This window comes from Myotis nattereri, assembly GCF_964212035.1.
Source record: "Myotis nattereri genome assembly, chromosome: 2".
NCBI lineage: Eukaryota > Metazoa > Chordata > Mammalia > Chiroptera > Vespertilionidae > Myotis > Myotis nattereri.
The window spans coordinates 15,995,423-16,013,758 of record NC_138076.1 but is presented as its reverse complement, the minus strand read 5'-3'; the positions used below and the strand labels follow the sequence as shown (position 1 = coordinate 16,013,758).

General features: G+C 46.5%; 1 protein-coding gene across 2 annotated transcripts in view; it reads left to right on the top strand.

Annotated features, from left to right (window-relative positions):
* Positions 1–17,329, top strand: part of MFHAS1 (multifunctional ROCO family signaling regulator 1) — a gene marked incomplete at its 5' end in the record, with an annotated part of 75,768 nt that extends 58,439 nt beyond the window's left edge. Inside the window, 3 exons of one of the 2 annotated variants that reach the window (XR_013995491.1) lie at positions 1,636–1,762; positions 12,530–12,620; positions 13,998–17,329. Coding sequence is in view for 1 of the 2 variants with exons in the window: in XM_081082587.1 (XP_080938713.1) it covers positions 1,636–1,762; positions 12,530–12,563 (161 nt within the window). Of the gene's footprint in view, positions 1–1,635; positions 1,763–12,529 lie in introns of both variants that reach the window. The other variant, XM_081082587.1, reaches the window with a different exon arrangement.
* Between the last annotated feature and the right edge of the window lie 1,007 nt (positions 17,330–18,336).

The following is an 18,336-nucleotide window of genomic DNA, read 5'->3' as shown; positions in this document are numbered from 1 at the left end:
ACCATTTCTGCCCCCCCTCCCCTCTACCCTCTTCTCCCTCCTCCTAGCTCCCTTCCACCTCCCCCCAACCCCCTTCCCCCCTTTATCCACCATGCTTTTGTCTGTGTCTGTGAGTGTTTATGCATTTTTTCCTCAATCCCTTCACCTTTTTCACCCAGCCCCGCAACCCCCCTCCCCTCTGACAGATGTCAGTCTGTTCTCTATGAGTCTGTTTCTGTTTTGTTAGTTTATGTTGTTTATCAGATTCCACATATGAGTGAAATCATAGGGTACTTGTCTTTCTCTGACGGGCTTATTTCACTTAGCAGAATGCGCTCCAGGTCCATCCATGTTGTCACAGAGGGTAAGATCTCCTTCTTGTGTTACAGCCGAGTAGTGTTCCATTGTGTAAATGTGCCCCCGCTTTTGTATCCACTGACGGGCACTTGGGCTGCTTGCACCCATCACGCAGGACTGCCCTTTTGCTAAGTTGACTTTGTCGGATGCTGAGACCCTCCACACGGGAGACCCTGCCTTAGACTCCTGTATCCCCTGCATCTTCTGCAGCTCCTCGCACACAGCATGGTCGTCTCTCTATTTAAATATTCAGGGAGTGGCTGCACTTTCGTTTAAAATCAAATTTGTGTTAAAGATATTTGAGACGATGAGCTTCTATTTTAGTAGATAGCACATGTTATGAGCCACTCTCTGCACTCGTGATTAAGATAGGTTTTGGGGGGATGAAAAAGCCGTTTTTGTTATTTTCTTAATTTAGCAATTGGGCACATTTCTTAAATCCTAAGAATACTGTCACCATGCCTTTTGGAGTGTACGGTTGTACTGAGCGAGAGCACTGTGCTGGCCATGGCAACAGAGAAAGTGCTGCTGGGTGGGGGGTGGGGGGTGGGGGGTGGGGGGTACTGAGGAGCGGCCTTCATCCCTGCTCTTTGGGATTTAATGATCCAGTTGGAGAGAAATTGTATCCGGGGCGTGCTGGGGACACAGGCTTCCTTTGGGTATTGTGGAAATCCATTATGTTAATTATCTGTGTTTCCTAGACCCCGTTACTAATAAGATAGTATTGTGTTGGTCTTTTCAAATCCGCACACAGACCTACCCAGGAAATCCTCTTGCCAGTGCGAGGCTGGGCTGTTCACCTTGATAACGCCTTTGGTGGCTGCATTTCCAGGTCATTTGTGTGGGGCTTTGTTGAAAGGCTGCTCCCTCTGCCCACGTCCCATCTGCCCCGTCCTCATGGTGTACAACTCCTTGGCAGCGCCCGCTTCCCTGGGCTCTGGGGACCCTGGCTCAGTTTGCCCGAGTGTAGATAAAGATGCGTGGAGTCAGTCTGTGAAAAGGAAGGTGAGGAGACTGGGGCAGATGCTGTCTTTGTCTGGGATGGGGGCCCTCCTGCCACAGCCTTCAGCACGCTCTCCGTGGTGATGCAGGTGAGAATTTCGGCAGCGCAGGTGGGCGCAGAGCCAAGGCTGCTGTTCTCCTCGCATATTTGTTCTGGGAGCACATGGGCTGTGGACCCGGCGCTTCCCCACTACCTGCCCTCTCCTTGCTTCCTTCATCCCCAGCTCTGTTCCTCTGTCAGATGGTCCCCTTGTTAAGGCAAATCTCATTCATGCATTTTTCTCTCTCCTCCTGCAGGGGAGCTGCTGAGTCAGCCCAGACCGGAAGGAGTGGCCGAGATCATTTGCCCCAAGAACGGCAGTGAGCGAGTGAATGTTGCCTTGGTTTACCCACCTACACCGACTGTGATCAGCCCCTGTTCCAAGTGAGTTCTGAACGGAGTAGCCCCTGCCCCTCACTCCTGATCCTGCCTCAGTAGTTGTGATGACAAAAAGCCAAGTTCAAGTATATCTCAACAGACCTTATAAAGTGTCTCCCCCACCCCCCAGAACAGACCTAGTTATCTAGGTGACATCAACACTGTGGCTTATGTAGCAAACTAGGAGCTTTTATTTTTTTCTTATTTGTGATTTTTTTTTTAACCTTTGCTGAAAAAAAAAAAGTCAGAGCATTTTTAACAACTTTATTGAGATATCATTTATATGCCATACAGTTCACTCATCAAACGTGTATAATTCATTTTTGCAGCTAAATGCAATCAGAGCATTGTTTTCATGGGTAGTCTTAATTCTGTCATTGCAGAAGTAATTGGGCCCTCCCGTCAGGGAACAGTGAGTGCCCATCTATAATAATAAAAGCGTAATATGCTAATTAGACTAGACGTCCTTCCGGACGAAGCCAGGCTGCGAGGAAAGTCCGGGTCCCAGGTGCCTGCCAGTGGCCAGAGGGAAGCCCTAGTCCCGGGTGCCAGAGGGAAGCCGGTGTCAGCAGCCAGGGGAAGGAAGGCCTACTCTTACACAAATTCCGTGCATCAGGCCTCCAGTTAAAGAAGAAAAGCTTGCGGAAAGCGGTAGTAGGTTACTTTTCCTCTGGGCCTTTGGTTCTGTATCAGTCCTTGGTCGTCAGAGGCTGTGTTGTCTGCTCTCATCTTCCCCAAAAGGGACTTAAAGATGGAGAATGCACCTGTGTGAATTAACTTCTTTTTTTTTAATCCTCACTCGAGGATATTTTTCCATTGATTTTTAGAGAGAGTGGGAAAGAGAGAAAAACAACAATTGGTTGCCTCCTGACCAGGGCTTGGGCCAGGGAGGAGCCTGCAACCAAACTGAGGTACATGCCCTTGACTGGAATCGAACCTGAGACCCTTTGGTCCGCAGGCCGACGCTCTATCCACTGAGCCAAACTGGCTAGGCCTGAATTAACTTTTGGATACAATGTTACTTAGTATTATAGATAAAACTCATCCTTTTTTCTTTTTCTTTCTTTTTTTTTTTTTTTGGTAGTATTAAAAACTAAACAGTGAAACCACTTTTCAACTGAGATGAAATGCATTCTTACCACAAAACTTGTCTTCTTGGAGCAGATCTGGTATCTTGGGTGCTGTCACTTCTGCAAAGTATTCATGCCGGAAACCTTTATTTTTCCTCCTAGTTGACCACATAGAATTCTTTTTCATATATAAGCTTTTTGCAGGGAGGTTGGGCAGTTCACATGTGAGGATGGTGACCTGTCATCTCCTCTGGAGAAGCTTGCTACCAGGCTGGGTTGGGGAGAGCTGTGTCCCTGGGGTGTTGGCTCTCCTGCCTTTGGGGGGCTCTCTGCAGAGGGAGGGGCCTTCAGTGTCACGCTCATTTGGCTCATTAGACAGAACATCTCCAATCCCTCTTTCCTGGGAAATAGGAACACTCACAGAAACGCATATCTAATGTCATTATATTCAGAATGCTGTTTTAGCTAACACGAATAGAGACAGCGTGATGCCTCGCCAATATGCCCTTAAGACATTGTCAGATCTTGAAGTGCTTCTTAAATATTAAGTCGAATTACACAGTATCTTCATATTAACCAGAAAATCCCCAGTCCTGAACCTATCAGACCACAGAAATTTTCTGGTCTTTGAACGGGTCCCTTTCTTTCAGATGCACTGGGGTAAGGACACGGGGACAGTACCGACACAGCAGGTGTGAGAGGGGGAGAAACAGTTGTTCAATACACTTTGCATTGGTGTAGACTTTCCTGAGCCAGGAGAGGCATTAGCCTATTGCTTTGCCCTAGCCACGTGGCATTTAATGGGCAGGAGAGAGCTAGGACTCACATATCCATTTGCAGGAGAAACCGCCGTGGCCTGGAGCCAGCTTTATCGGTGTTTTCCCAGGGGCTTCTTGTTGTCCTGCCACAGAAAGACACTTACACCAACCTGGAAAAATGCTATCAGCCCTGTCTCTCCCACAGTTTATTATATCCAAATGAACAGGTCTTTAAAGTCCCGAGTAACCAGAGCCGCCTAGCCTCAGACATCTAGATGCTGGAGGGAATGCCTTTAGGACTGAACTGCTGTTGGCCTGGCTCTGTGAATGGCTTTATTTTGAAATGGATTTTTTTTTTTTGAAGGCCTCATACAGTGGATGGCAGTTTTGGAGTGTAGGTCTCTATTCTAAATGAAGGAAATCTGTGAAAACAAACACATCCAGGCCAGGCCCAGTGGGAGGTCTAACTTACTGGTAGATGACAATATATTGGAAGCAGGAGATTTAGGAGACAATGAGGAAAGCTGTTACAGGAGGTGGGCATTACATCAGCACAGCTGTGGGCTGAGCCTGAGAGTTAGACTTGGGGCCCAAATGGGCAGGAGAAACGGAGACAGGGGCTCTTGCACCGGCCTTGCAACTCCAGCCAAGTTAACTTAAGCAGGTCACTGTAGAGTGATCTTTGACTTCTGTCGTCCCATAAAGTGCAGGTGGATGGCTCTGAGGGAGGGCCCCCTGGCCAGGGGGCCTCACTGAGCAAAATTGAGCCATGCTGCCTGGATGAGCACACCCATTCCGCCCCCAATTCACTTTTAGAGCTGAACATAATTTATTGTTCAAACCAGGGAAGGATTGAGAGTGGAAGGTGTGCTGTTCCTAATTATTACACCAGGATGCCAGGCATTAACCAGAGCTGCCCCAGGCAGACCCGAGTAATCACCCTGCTCTCTGGGTCACAGATCTAGACCTTAGCGTGGTTTTTAAAAAGACATTCCAAGCTCTTCTTTGACCATGTGTACACGGTGGTGCTCAGTGAGCTTTATAAGAAAATCCACTGAGGACTGTGATTTGATTGGATATTCCTTATGAATTCTAAGCTTTTCCATTGCTCATTTACAAATGTTCTAGGTGTTTTCTTCCCAAGTCGGGAGAGACAGAGAACAAAGAGTAGGGAGTGATTGATTCTGGCTTGTCTCCGTGGTTGGTGGCTGAGGTCTGGACAGACATTGCCCCGGCGAGAGGTTACCTGTCCTGGAGGAAATGAAGTACCTCTGCTCCTGCACCTCAGCCTCCAGGGGAACGCCTCCCGGGGGACACCGAGGGGCTGATTGTCAGAGAGAGATACAAGCCATTTCCATACTTTGCCCTTTGGGGCTGATTTTCAAAGATTTGCATTTGAGTTGAGATGAAAATTTATCCAGTAGCAAGTTTGCTCTAAAAAATTCTGACCTTCTTAAGGGTACATTTCCTAAAGCTCTGTTGAGATAGACTTTCATACCATAAAACTGGCCCATTCAGAGATGATGAAGATATTTGCAACTGACAACATAGTTTAATTTTAGAACATTTTCAACACTCCAAAGAGAAACTTCCGGCCCATTTGTGATCACTTGTGTTTGGCATAACACCTAGCTCCTTGCAGTCAATGCATTTGTAGTAGCACGTTCAGGAGTGGCTTTGCTGCCTGTTGTGATGGCATTAAACAGATTTGTAGTTTTAACGAAATTCTTATAAACACCTGTTATCCCTGGTCCCGTTCAGTCTAAAGGCAGTGAGTTGACTTGCAACCCCCCACTCCTCCCCCACCCCCGCCGCCAGTTTACTGGACAAAGAGGGGAATTAGAGCTGCTTGGAGGGAAGTTGTTTTTTGTTTTTGTCTTTTTTTTAAGTATAGGTAGCAATTTCAAACATAAACTTTATTTTTTAGAGCCATTTAGGTTCATAACAAAATTGAGCAGAAGGTACAGAGAGATACCATATGCCCTTTGCCTCTGCACATGCACAGCCTCCCCACCATCCCCATCCCCATCCCCATCCCCACCCCCACCCCCACCCCCACCAGCGGGCACATTTGTTACTGTTACTGTTGATGGACCTGCGCTGACACGTAATCACCAAGTCTACAGTTTATATTGGAGTTCACTCTGTGCATCCTGTGGGTTTGGACAAGTGTATAATGACATATATCATACATGTTACAGTGTCGTACACAAGATTTTTTCGCCCTAAAACTTCTCTGTGCCCCGCCCCCTTAACCCTTGGCAGACACTGGTCTTTGTCTTTTCAGCTTTATTAAGGTGTGATTGACACATAAAGTTGTAAGATATTTAAAGTATGCATCCTGGTGATTTCACATGTGCACACTGTGAACGGGGGGCCAGCACCTCGTGAAGGAACACACCCACCCCCTCATATGTCTACCCTTCAGGGCTCCTGAACGGCAGCCCAGCCGACCCCCAGGCTTTAAAGGGATGCTGAGCCTTGGACGTTAGGAGTCATAAGGGACAAAAATACACTTTCAGTCAGAAAAGAAAGGAGAAGGTAGATGGATAACGGTTATTGAAAAAGTGTTTATTTGTGAATTCCCATCTCCATCCTGTTGCTATGCATGTTGAGCCTTTTAAGATTCCAATTCTGGCCCTAACCGGTTCGGCTCAGTGGATAGAGCGTCGGACTGCGGACTCAAGGGTCCCAGGTTCGATTCCGGTCAAGGACATGTACCTTGGTTGCAGGCACATCCCCAGTAGGGGGTGTGCAGGAGGCAGCTGATCGATGTTTCTCTCTCATCGATGTTTCTAACTCTCTATCCCTCTCCCTTCCTCTCTGTAAAAAATCAATAAAATATATTAAAAAAAAAAAAAAAGATTCCAATTCTGACGGGAAGGTGCGAACTTTGGGCAAAAAGCAGCCTGTGTATTTCATTTTTAGGTTCCCTGTAGAATGTTTCTCTTTCTCGTTTCCAAAGACCTGTAGGACAACACCCCCCGCTCCCCAGGCAGATACCCCAGTGTATCTTCTGATTTTCCTGTAAAAGGTAGAATTCAACAGGTTAGCACGTGAAAATGCTTTACCTTCCGTGCTGGAGTGCAGCCCATGTTCTTCCCTGTGGTTTGTTAATGGACTGATCCTTGAATGTACAGGAAATGGGAATCTATCATTTTTATTTCCCGACAGCTGCCATCTCTCTCGTGTTGGTACATGTCTGTCTGGGCTCCGTCATTTGTGGGGTGGTAGTACTGAAAAAGGACCTTCGGTTCTGATTTTGGCAGGTCATGTGTTACAGAGCGAGAAAAAAATGGGCCGGTTTGAAAATTGTTGGGCTGAGCTTTCTCCTTTTCCAAAAAGTCCTACTAATAATAGGAGGCAAGGTTGAGGTACCGCACTTCAGAACTGCCTTTTAAACCTGGGCTCCTGTGTATATACTGGAGCGTTCCATTCAAGCACGATCCCAGTAAAATTCCAGTTGTGCACTGTTGTAAGTATTCTCAAAAATATAGTGATTCCTTTGCATAGGAATGTTGGCAGTTACATTGTTATGACAAGGATATTCAAGACCAATTGAAATAGCCTTTTATAAAAAGTAGGATGTAGACCCTGTGGCCTGTATCTCACCAACTAAACAGGCAAAGTATGTTTAATCGCACTCAGATTTGTTAATATGAACTCGATTAAAAAAAATTCCTTTAAACAATGGAATGAGATAAATTTGGCTTTATCACAGTGGGGACTTTCTCACTGATCACAGAATTTTTTAAATGCGGAGGGCGGGGCAGGCTGCGTGCGGAGTGTGCCTGGGGTGTGGAGCAGGGTGATGTGCATTGACTTGTGCTGTTCTTTGCAGCTCCTTGCCTTGCCGCCTTTACAGGTGAGGAGCAGGAGTGTTTCTGTGATGATGGAGTCTCCCGTCAGCCACATTGATATGGCGTTTGTTCCCTCTCTGCTTAGGTATCTCCATACTTTCTTGGAAAATTAAGTGGAAAAGATAGTGCTTCTTTCCCTTATGCCACCATTTTTACTGTGCCCACTCTGACTTTAGGAGCACCAGTGTTTAAGGGTAAGTCTCTGGGAAGCAGAGAGGGTTTCTGAACTACCGACTGAGAGAGTTTAGGGGCAAAGGGGGGATTGGGTTTGGGATGAAGAGATTGTATTGAGCAGGACAGATTACAAATCTTTTACTTGTCCAGAATCAAGACCCATTTGGGAATTAAGGATAAGGAAAGTGCTTGATTCTTTCACCCAATTCATTGTATTCCGGAATACATCAGTCAGCAGATCCTTACTGGAAAAAAAGAAGTCATTTAAAAAAATTACTCCAATATTAGGCAAGATGATAACATCAGGAAAAACTCAGTTGATCAGCACAGCCGATAGCTTTCTAAAAGCCGTGTTTGTATTTATTTTCTCAGGGCACTTTGATGGGCTCTGGAATTAACTTCCTGAGTTGGAATCTTCCCGACTTGACTTGTTTAGCTGTGAGGTAGCATCTGTCAGATGCAGATTACGGAAGCGCTAATCTCCTGGGGTTACTGGGAGCATTAAGAGAGACTATCACAGCCCTAACCGGTTTGGCTCAATGGATAGAGCGTCGGCCTGCGGATTCAAAGGTCCTGGGTTCGATTCCGGTCAAGGGCATGTACCTTGGTTGCGGGCACATCCCCAGTGGGAGGTGTGCGGGAGGCAGCTGATCGATGTTTCTCTCTCATCGATGTTTCTAACTCTCTGTCCCTCTCCCTTTCTCTCTGTAAAAAATAAATAAATAAATATTGAGAGACTATCACAAGGAAAGCATTTAGCATTGTTCCTTACACAGTAAATAATGCTCAATAAATTCAGTTGCTCTTATTTCTACTCAGAATTATTAGTGGTGTGTACTGGGGGTGGCACATACAGGTAATAATGAAAAAAATTTCATAATACACATAGAGATATTTGAGTAAAATCCACCCTCTGACTTACTAGCAGGGTTTAGCTTGTTAATGGAGGTGCCTGCCCACGGAAGGTACACATGAGTGCGGGATAGGTAGGTGAGGATGTTGGCCTCCCTTCCCTGCCTTGCCCATGAAGGGGCCCAGGTAGAATGCATGAGGATCTGTTGCTAAGGCTGCCTGCAGTTACCAGTGAGCATCAATACCCAGCCCAGGCTTCAGGAGCTAAGAGATGAGCGGTAGCATTTCTTTCGTGTTGTAGTCACGCATGCCTGCCGTGACTGGATAACCTCCTCGGAGGGGACCCCGACTCCTTCGCTCCTCCCGACAGCCCTGTGAGTTCCATAGGCGGGAGCACTGAGCCCACACACAGTTACTGAGGGCACCGCTGGGCTGAAATCTGCATCGTGGCTCCCAGTCGGTGCTGTTTTCACAGCAAGCTCTTCCTTCCACATTGGTTTCAAAATATAGCGTATTAATAGAACATTGGAGGTATAGTAAGGCCACCAGATCAGGAAACGGCTGCCATTGAAAAGGTAGTTGATTACTCACATTTCCTTAGAGGACAGACATGCCGCGGGGGGTCTGGGCGGGGAGCTGCATGGGGAATCACCCGGTCAGTCACGAGGTGGAGAGAGAGGGAGGAACTGGGCAAGGGCCTGTATTGTGGTTTCTGTGGGAAGGCAGAGGGGCAGGCTTAGCACTGGCCAGATTGGATAGTTTCAGGGGGCTCTGGGGCCTAGGACTGTCCCTGGTTGTCTGGGACCTTTGCAGTGTTTGGGGCAGGTGGATGGTGGCCCAGAGAGTGAGGAGGTTGTGGGGTCTGGTTTGCATTTGAGAAGTACACTCACATTTGAGTTGTTTACCATCTCTGGCAACTGGCTCCCATTGAGGGGGCAGCCCCTCCAGGGGCAGCAAGATCCCGATGTCACAACTTCAGAATACAGGAAGTAAAAGGCATGGCGACCACGTCATGGTGTGGCTTCAGTTTGGGGCTAAGCTTCTCAATACCTTCAATAACATATATCCCAGGAATGCGTGTTCAATAACCCGTGAGGATGCTGGGTCTCAGACACCCTCCCCCCCACCCAGTTGATCTCTCCCTTCTCCAGGCCTCTGTTTCCGACTTCCTACCTGGCAACCCCCTTGGATGTAGGCTTCATGGGTGTGAATTATTGTCTTTCTCCCCCAAAGCCCTTCATCAGCCTGTGCTTTGCACCCATCTGTGAAGCTAGGGATCCGTCAGCCTCAGCACTGCCCCCCTTCTCCAGGTGCACGCCTTCTACGGTCATATCCGCGTGTCGCAACAGGAGTGGACCCCGCCGTGTAACTTTCTCTTCGACCCACGCTATTCTCTAGATCCACCTGCCTTTGCCAAGATTTCTGTGATTAAGTCTCAACTCAAGTGTGAGACCCTGTTACTTCTCTCCTTATGAAAAAGCCTTGAATGGCTTCCTAGTGAGTATAGTCTCAGGTTTAAATCCTGGGCATGACTCCCATACCCTCTTACTGTGGGAGCGGTCAGCCATACTGCGCCCCTGGCTGGGTCTCAGGCCTCAGCTGGCTGCCACCCCTTCCCTCCCACCCAGTGAAGGCCCATTATTCCTAAGGCCAAGGCCCTGTGTCACCTCTGAGAAGCCATCAGCCCTTCTAACTCATCGGTCACTCTTTCCTTCACATCTCTTCAATACCTCTGTACACCTCCATTATAGCAGTGAGCTCACTGTAGCTTGGCTATTTTTTACTTGTGACTTTTTCATCACATCTTATTAATCATTCATTCAGCGGATCTTTGTTGAGTGTTTAACCTCTGCGAGGCATTGTGCCAGGTGTTGATGCAGAAATAACTGAGTTAGACTCTGGCCTCAAGAATCTAATAGCCTCCTTTGGGGAGAATGAGAACCAAAGCTACAGCCAGGCAGTCTTGTGAGTAATTACAACTAAAGTGTGATACCTGCTGACCGGTGGATCAGCAAAGTCCTGTAGGCACAGGGAAGAAAGAACACCACCAGCCAGAGCTGGGAGAAGTTCTAGGAACTTGAGTGGATTTTGATTGGTGGGTGAGGACAAGCTAACTGAGATGGGGAAGCGGTGACCTGATGGATTTTTTTTCTCTGAGAGCCCGAACATGAAGAGTGGTATTCATGTGGGGAAATGTTCACACCGCTTTTCCTTTTACTCCCTTCCGCGCTGGAGAATCCCCTGTAGGTGCCCCTGATGAGGGATTCTTGTGTTTCTCAATCTCATGTGTGGCTCAAGGGAGCTGACAGCCAGACACAGCTGTCCGCATTTCCGCAGGTTCTTGGATCCCGTGAACAAAACATTTACGTAGCACTTCTCTCGCACGAACCCACGTCTCCCAGCGCCAGAATTAACTGCTTGGTTGAAACGTGTGTTTTCACGAGGCCGTCCTCTTTACAGTTAGATGTACTGTATTATTACTTGAATTTCAGGCAGCCTTCAAATCTCTCTCTACTGGGAAGTTACTATTTTTTTTAAAATATATTTCTATTGATTTTAGAGAGGAAGGGAGAGGGGGAGAGAGATAGAAACATCAATGATGAGAGAGAATCATTGATCGGCTGCCTCCTGCACACCCCCTACTGGGGATTGAGCCTGCAACCCAGATATGTGCCCTTGGCTGGAATCGAACCGGGGACCCTTCATTCTGCAGGCCTACGCTCTATCCACTGAGCCAAACCGGCTAGGGCCGAAGTTACTATATTAACAGGCCTTCAAAGGGTCCTCGTGGCTGAGTGCCACAGAAGCCGGAGACTGTCCTGGGGCCCTGAATATTCCAACCCATGCAGCACAGGCTGGGGTCAGGCAACTCCTTTGAAGGCCTGGCCCTGCCGCTCTCTGGTGTGGTTTGCGTCTTGGTAAAATGCAGGGGAAACGTGCTTACCTGGCAGGATGAGCTGAGCTGATGATTCGTGAAATAATGCTCCACAGTGGACGGTGCTCTTCCTGGCGTGTAGTATGTTGTTAGTAAATGGAAGGTGCCTGTTTTTGGTGACATTATTATTATGTTCAGCAGATTCTTGTATGGGCTAGAGAGATGTCTTAGGTAGATACTGAATTATCAGTTTCCTTGAGATCAAGCAGCCTTAGGAGAGGTGGAGGTTAGAGGGTGAGGGAGGGGAATCCTAACCCCTGTATGTCTTCGTATGTTTTTCTAAACGTTGCTAAAGCAGTTCTTAAAACATCACAGCTTGCCTTTGTAGGAAAGCTGAAATAAGGGAGGGGGACATTCGCCATTTTTCCTCTTTTGTCTGAATTGAAGGTCACTTCGTTTAATTAACTGAAGACACAGCCCTTTCTTCATTTTATATTCACCCGGCTCCTGAGTGTAGTTCAACAGCCTTGTTTACAACACTTTAAGTAAAATTCTTCTTACTCTTTAGTATGCATCCCTACTCTTAGACCAGCGATGGCGAACCTTTTGAGCTCAGTGTGTCAGCATTTTGAAAAACCCTAACTTAACTCTGGTGCCGTGTCACATATAGAAATGTTTTGATATTTGCAACCATAGTAAAACAAAGACTTATATTTTTGATATTTATTTTATATATTTAAATGCCATTTAACAAAGAAAAATCAACCAAAAAAATGAGTTCGTGTGTCACTTCTGACACGCGTGTCATAGGTTTGCCATCACTGTCCTAGAGGGTTATTTATTTAGCGTGTGTCCGTGTGAGTTCCTGGTCAGGGGGCAGTGATGTGTTTAGAGCTTGGGGTTCTTAATTACAGACCCAGGGAACTGAGACTGCAGTGGAGTAAGTGCTTCTATGTCATTGGCCTCGTCTCTATGTCTGAGCCTCATGCCACAGAAATGTCCGACAGGTGTCTCGTGAAAGGACTCTTGCCTTGGTAGGAACGTGATTAGGCAACTATAAGGTGCTCTGGAAATAGAAATAAAATCCGTGCAAAGTAGATTTAGAGCATCGCTTCCTGTGCTTATCGTTGAGAATACCATTGCCTGTTGTCATTCCTGTGCTTTCTTCTCACCCACCCACGTAGGAAGAACGTTGGTGAAAAGCACAGAAACCAGTGACCTTTATGGCTGTGGAATTTCCGTGAAGAGACTCACCTGGACCATGTTTCGTACCTGGTAACCCTCCACACTCGCCCTGTGCCGTGAACTTGAGCGCACGGCTCAGGGTGCTCTCAGAGGAGGGAGCACGCCTGGCCTGCCCACGAGGTGGGGAGGGGCCGGGGGAGGTCGGGAGGGAGAATATGGAGCAAGTGTTTTACAACCTGAACCTCAGAACTGTGATCCTCCAAGGAGAGCGCTACTTGAAGAAAAGAAAAGACAAAAAAAAAAGTCGAATGGCTTCTCAGGGATTTTGTTTTCTGTGCACAGATAAGCCATAGTTCCAGCGCAGGTGGCAGTATTGAGAGCACTCAGATTTCAGTTCTGTTCAATGTGAGCGAGGGCGCGCCTGGCCGTTCATTGCTGTTCCGCCACTAGTGTAAAATATGTACATGTTTATCTTTATTTTTATAATATGCAAAGACATTTAAATTTATACAGTTGGAAGCCTCTAGCGTTAGTTAACACTGGGTGCAATATTCGCATGAGAACTGTGCCAAGACGGGGCTGACTTCTTGTTTTAGCATAAGACCTTCCTGTTCATTCTTGACTCTGTAATCCTTGGCAGATTAAAAATGGAAAAGATGCCTGTCTGCCCATGGGGTAAGGGTTGGCTTGTAGAGGTTGCCAATAGGCTGCAAGGTGCACGCAGGCACCGACGCCTCTCCTTCTGACGAAAGGCCCTGCCTGTGAGCCGCTGGGCAGGTGCTGGGGTTGTTCCTTTTCGCTGCCACGTGTCACCACTGCCGGGCAGTGTTCCTCGCTGACCGTTTGTGGTCATGGTGATGCACCGATGGAGGTCTGGGGTGAGGGTTCTTTAGCAGGAGGCCGAAGCGTTAGCGAGTCCATTGAAAACCTGAGTCTTTCTATTACAAAAAAAATTTTTTTTTGATTTCAGAGAGGAAGGGAGAGAGAGAAACATCAATGATGCAACAGAATCATTGATCTGATCCTCCTGCGTGCCCCCTACTAGGGATGAAGCCCACAACCCGGGCATGTGCCCTGCTCGGGAATAGAACCATGACCTCCTGGTTCATGGGTCGGTGCTCAACCACTGAGCCACACTGGCAGGGCCTGAGTCTTTCAACAGCTTAAGATAATCAGGAGTCAGTTCTGAAACACTCAGAGAACTCTCAGAGTGAGTGCTCTTTCTTCTAGGACAGAGTCTGTGAAATTTAGCAGAGCACTTGGCAAGCCTCCACATCTGGCCCTCAGGCCTTCAGCTAGTCAATGGCCTAATTGGAGAGCCTAATCCCCCATTGGTTATTTATAAATACAGAGCCTCTGACTGGTCGGTCTTCTGCCAAGAACTAGGAAAACTTGTTTTAAAATCTCCACAAAGCAAAACGTAAGAAGCAAACCAAACAAATTGCTTTCCCTTCGATTCCTGACTAGGGCCAAGCAGCATCTCCTGCAGTAGTAACACCTTCTCGTCTGAGGGATGTGAGGGACCATTTACGTCTGCCTCCTCTGCGTGTTGATCGAAAATGTGTAAGACTGTTCTCACCCGTGTGAGGCAGGAAAAGTGAGTCCGCTGGTCGTATTCTTTCATGAAGTATTAACTCTTGGAATGCCATGGTCCACAAAGTGTCAACAAGCAAGTGGCTGCATCACAAAAAATCACGAATCAATTTTTGTAGACTATTTTGTGCCCCAGGAGTTAACTTGACCAATTCCAGAATCTCCAGTTAAACAAGGGTGATTTCTGATGATCAGAAAACCACGTGGAATCAGACTGTCCATTTTTAAATACTTGAATATGACACCTCAAAATTGAGATTTTGCTCTCTTGAGAACAGTCACAAAAATAGTCTGGTTGAGCCTTTTGTCACAGTTCTCGTGTGTGTGCATGGGCGTGTGTGGGTGTGTGTCAACTGAATGCTAATGTTTAATTGCTTTGTGGACCGTTGAATCGTAAAAGTTTTTAATTGGCACGAGACAGTTCCTAAACTGTCAAATTAACGGATTTTGCCCCATCTTTTGTAAAGACTCTTAAGTGTGTGACTTTGAGCTAATTCTCCTGGGACCATATTAAATGAAAAAAAAAAAATGCCCCTTTGGGTGACATACCCTGAAGAGTGTGTGCTGTTATTATGAACATAAATGTCCACGTTCTTAATATCAGGTTTTCACCAAGTGATGTTTTGTGCTGTCATCCGAGCCCTAGAGAAGCAGAGTAAGAAGAAGTCTTGGGGTCACATGTGTTTAAGTAAAAAGACCATGCAGTCGAGGGTCATGTGACCGAAAGCAGCTCCAGAAAAGCTTGAGACCTTGGCCCCCGGGTGGGGGAGGGGTGAAGGTACAGAAAACACTCTGCTCTCGGGCACTTGCACCCTCTGTGCAGGAAGTCCTTCCCTCCTTCCACACCTGGGAAGACTCAGCCAGCGGAGGCGACAGGCAGGTCGCTAAGCACACGGGGAGTCTTCCCGCCAGGTTGTCCCTGGCCCCCCAAAGAAACACCCTCCACGTTGGTTATGGTTTCTATCCCTGCAACTCGCAGTATCAGAACCGCTTCCTGGAATTGTAACGTGCTGCCAGGATTAATGTTCTTCCCCTTCTAAGAAAAAATGACAGTGCTCATATTTGACACTTATGTGATGGACTCCTATGACTGAAAAACATGGAAAGGGCTTGGTGTCATGCCTGATGGGTGATGGGATGTGTGTTATTTTTCATGCCACAGTTTGTGAATTGTAATTGCGGTTTCCTATTTAATTGTAACCAGGCAGAAATTAAAAAAAAAAAAAAGTTCAATAAAAATACAAATGTTTAAGCAACTATATTTCCAGAGTTTAGTTATTTCTATGGGTGTGTTTATTTTATTTTATTTCTTTTAGTTTTGATTTCATCACTTAAGGAATAACTTTTATATTTTTAGCTAAGTCACTTTTGAGCTATGGGAGGTGGGCAGTAGCAGCTCTGTTTGGGGATTGAGTCCCAAAGACGAAGACTGTTTAAACCCTGCACTCTGGCCAGGCCAGTGTGGCGCAGTGGTTGAGCACCAACCCAGGAACCAAGAGGCCTCTGGTTCGATTCCTGGTCAGGGCACATGCTCGGGCACAATCTACAGTGGGGGTGTGCCGGAGGCAGCTGATTGGTGATGTTTCTGTCGCTCTATCCCTCTCCCTGCCTCTCTCTAAAGATCAATAAAAAACATATTTAAAACAACAACAACAACAAAAAAACTCTCTATCCTCTGTTTTCAGACCGGAGATTAAACTCTTGAGTATTGGCTCTGGTTTCTTAAATCAGACCCTTTTCCCAGTGACCTGCTGTCCTCCTGAATCAGAGCTTACGCATGTGTGATAAGCTTGCAAGTTCTCTCTCCCTGGGCTCTTAGCAGCCTGCCACCACCATGTTACTATCGGGGAGGGAGGGTGTATATTTCAGGCTGGGACCGGGTACCAGGACCAGAGGCCCCGTTCTCCCTGTTTGTTTGACAGGACAGTTGAGAAGCTAAGGAAAGAAAAAGAATGAGGCTGCTTCGTGTAGACTTCACAGCCTCTAGAGAAGAACCAAAGCAGGAAAGGCCCAACCTGGGGGCACAGGGAGGAAGGGGCCCCCTCAGCCAGGAGGCTTCATGTGAGACTCCTGAGAAGGTAGGTGGAGCCACCGGGAGCCCTGAATCCAAACATACCTCTGCCAATGGAAAGGATGAAACCATGAGGCTGGCGGAATTTTCAAAACAGCAGCATAGACGGTTTTGCTCTGACAAGCTGGTCCAGGTGAGGAAGGCCCCGTGCCCAGCCCTCTGTCCCTCCTGGTGAACAGGGCAGAAGAGAAGTCGTCACAGATGTCCATGGTGACAATAGAAGTTCCTGATTTATCACATCGATCACTCCCTCCCAAGTCTATTTCTCCTACTTAATTGTGAGCTTTTTGCAATAGATTCCAGATTTGCTTTGAGTACCACAGGTGGTTAAATTCAAAAGCCCTGGTTTGCCTTTGACTGTGTCTGCTTGTGGCACCCGCTGGTCCTGGGCGCCAGAAGGGACATCCCCTGGTAGAACCTGCGGCTGCTGCAGGGAGGGGACCTGGAAGAAGTTCTAGAAAGCAATGGCCCTTTGAAGTTGCCTGGGTTTGATGACATGAGAAAATTCACCTGGTGACAGAAACCCTGTTTGAATATTTAAGCACAAGTAAGAAATATCTTCTTCATCTTGATATACAGGAAAGATTTTTGAATGAAATTAATTTCATTCTAAACACTGTGTTTCCCCAACTGCTCCATGAAACATGTGTCTCCTGAGATTTGTTCTTCTGCAAAAGAGTTCTGAGATCAAGTAAGTTTGAGAAATGCTGCATTAAACAAAGCTTAAGAGTTATTGCTGCCAGACTCGGAGCCTTTCAGATGCCGATTAAATGGTGAGTGTCCGAAGGGGATAGAAGGCAGCATTTCCGCGTGTATCTGACTGGAAGGAAGTCTTTCCCAAGAGTTGTCTGTGGGCATCCTCTGAGACCAGCTTTCCCAAATGGCAACCTGAGAGGTTTGCACTAACAGCATCACAAATAACATTAAATGCGAATGGCTTACACAGCTCAATGAAAAGAGATTTTTGTGATTGGACTAAAAATTTATGCTCTCTACAGGACACAGATGTTAATTTAAAAATATAGGTTGGACAAAGATATACCAGGCCAAAACACACACACACACGACACAAAACTAAAACAAAACACAAAACAACAACAAATGTCGCAATAGAGCTGCACTGACTGCACTAATATTGGATAAAAATAGACAATACAATTTTAAAAAATGAGGGGTAAAGAGGGATATTTCATTATGAAAACAGGTCAATCGATCAGGAAGAAAAGGAGATTTAGGACATGCACAAAAATATAGATTCAACAGCACAGTGCTAACTCACCCATGGGTCAAAGAAGAAACCAAAAGGATGATTAGAAAATCTGAGGGCAACACAAACCAAGACTTCAGTAAGATACCACTTCACAACTGTGATGGCTACCATAACAAAGATAGACAATGGAAGTGTTGACTAGGCTGTGGAGAAATTGGGGCTCTTGTACATTGCTGCTAAAATGATCAAGATATTTTTGTTAAACATTCTATTCCTCCACTTTCAGTCTATACCCAAGAGAAAAAAAGGCATGTGTCTATCCAAAAAAACCCTGTCAATGAATGTTTATGGCAGTATAATTCATAATGGCCAAAAAATGGAAACAACCCAGATATGTATCTACTGATGAATGGAGAACTAAAATGTTGCTATGTTCATACAATGGAATGTTATCTGGCAATTAAAAAGAAATGAAGTAGTGATGCCTACTACCACTTGGAAAACCTTAAAAACATTATTCTAGGTGAAAGAAACCAGTCACAGAAGATCACATAGAGTATGATTCCATTTCTATAAAATATCCAGAATAGGCAAATATATAGTGGTTGCTCTGGAGGGGGAGGGGTTGGCAATGACTGCCAAGGGGTGCAGGGTTTCTTTTAGGGGAGTGTATTAGGGTTCTCCAGAGAGAGAGAACCAATAGGATACATTGGGGACAGATTATAGGAAATTGGCTCATTGACTAGGGAGGTTAGCGAGTCCAGTATCTGCAGAGCTGATGTCCCGTGTGAAGGCTGTTTGGCAGGGGAATTCTGACTTTCTGAGGGAAGGTCAGCCTTTGGTTCTGTCTATGCCTTCAACTGATTGGGTGAGGCCTACTCATATGATGGAGGTCAGTCTGCAGTTATGAAAGCTGAGAGCACAGGCTTCTC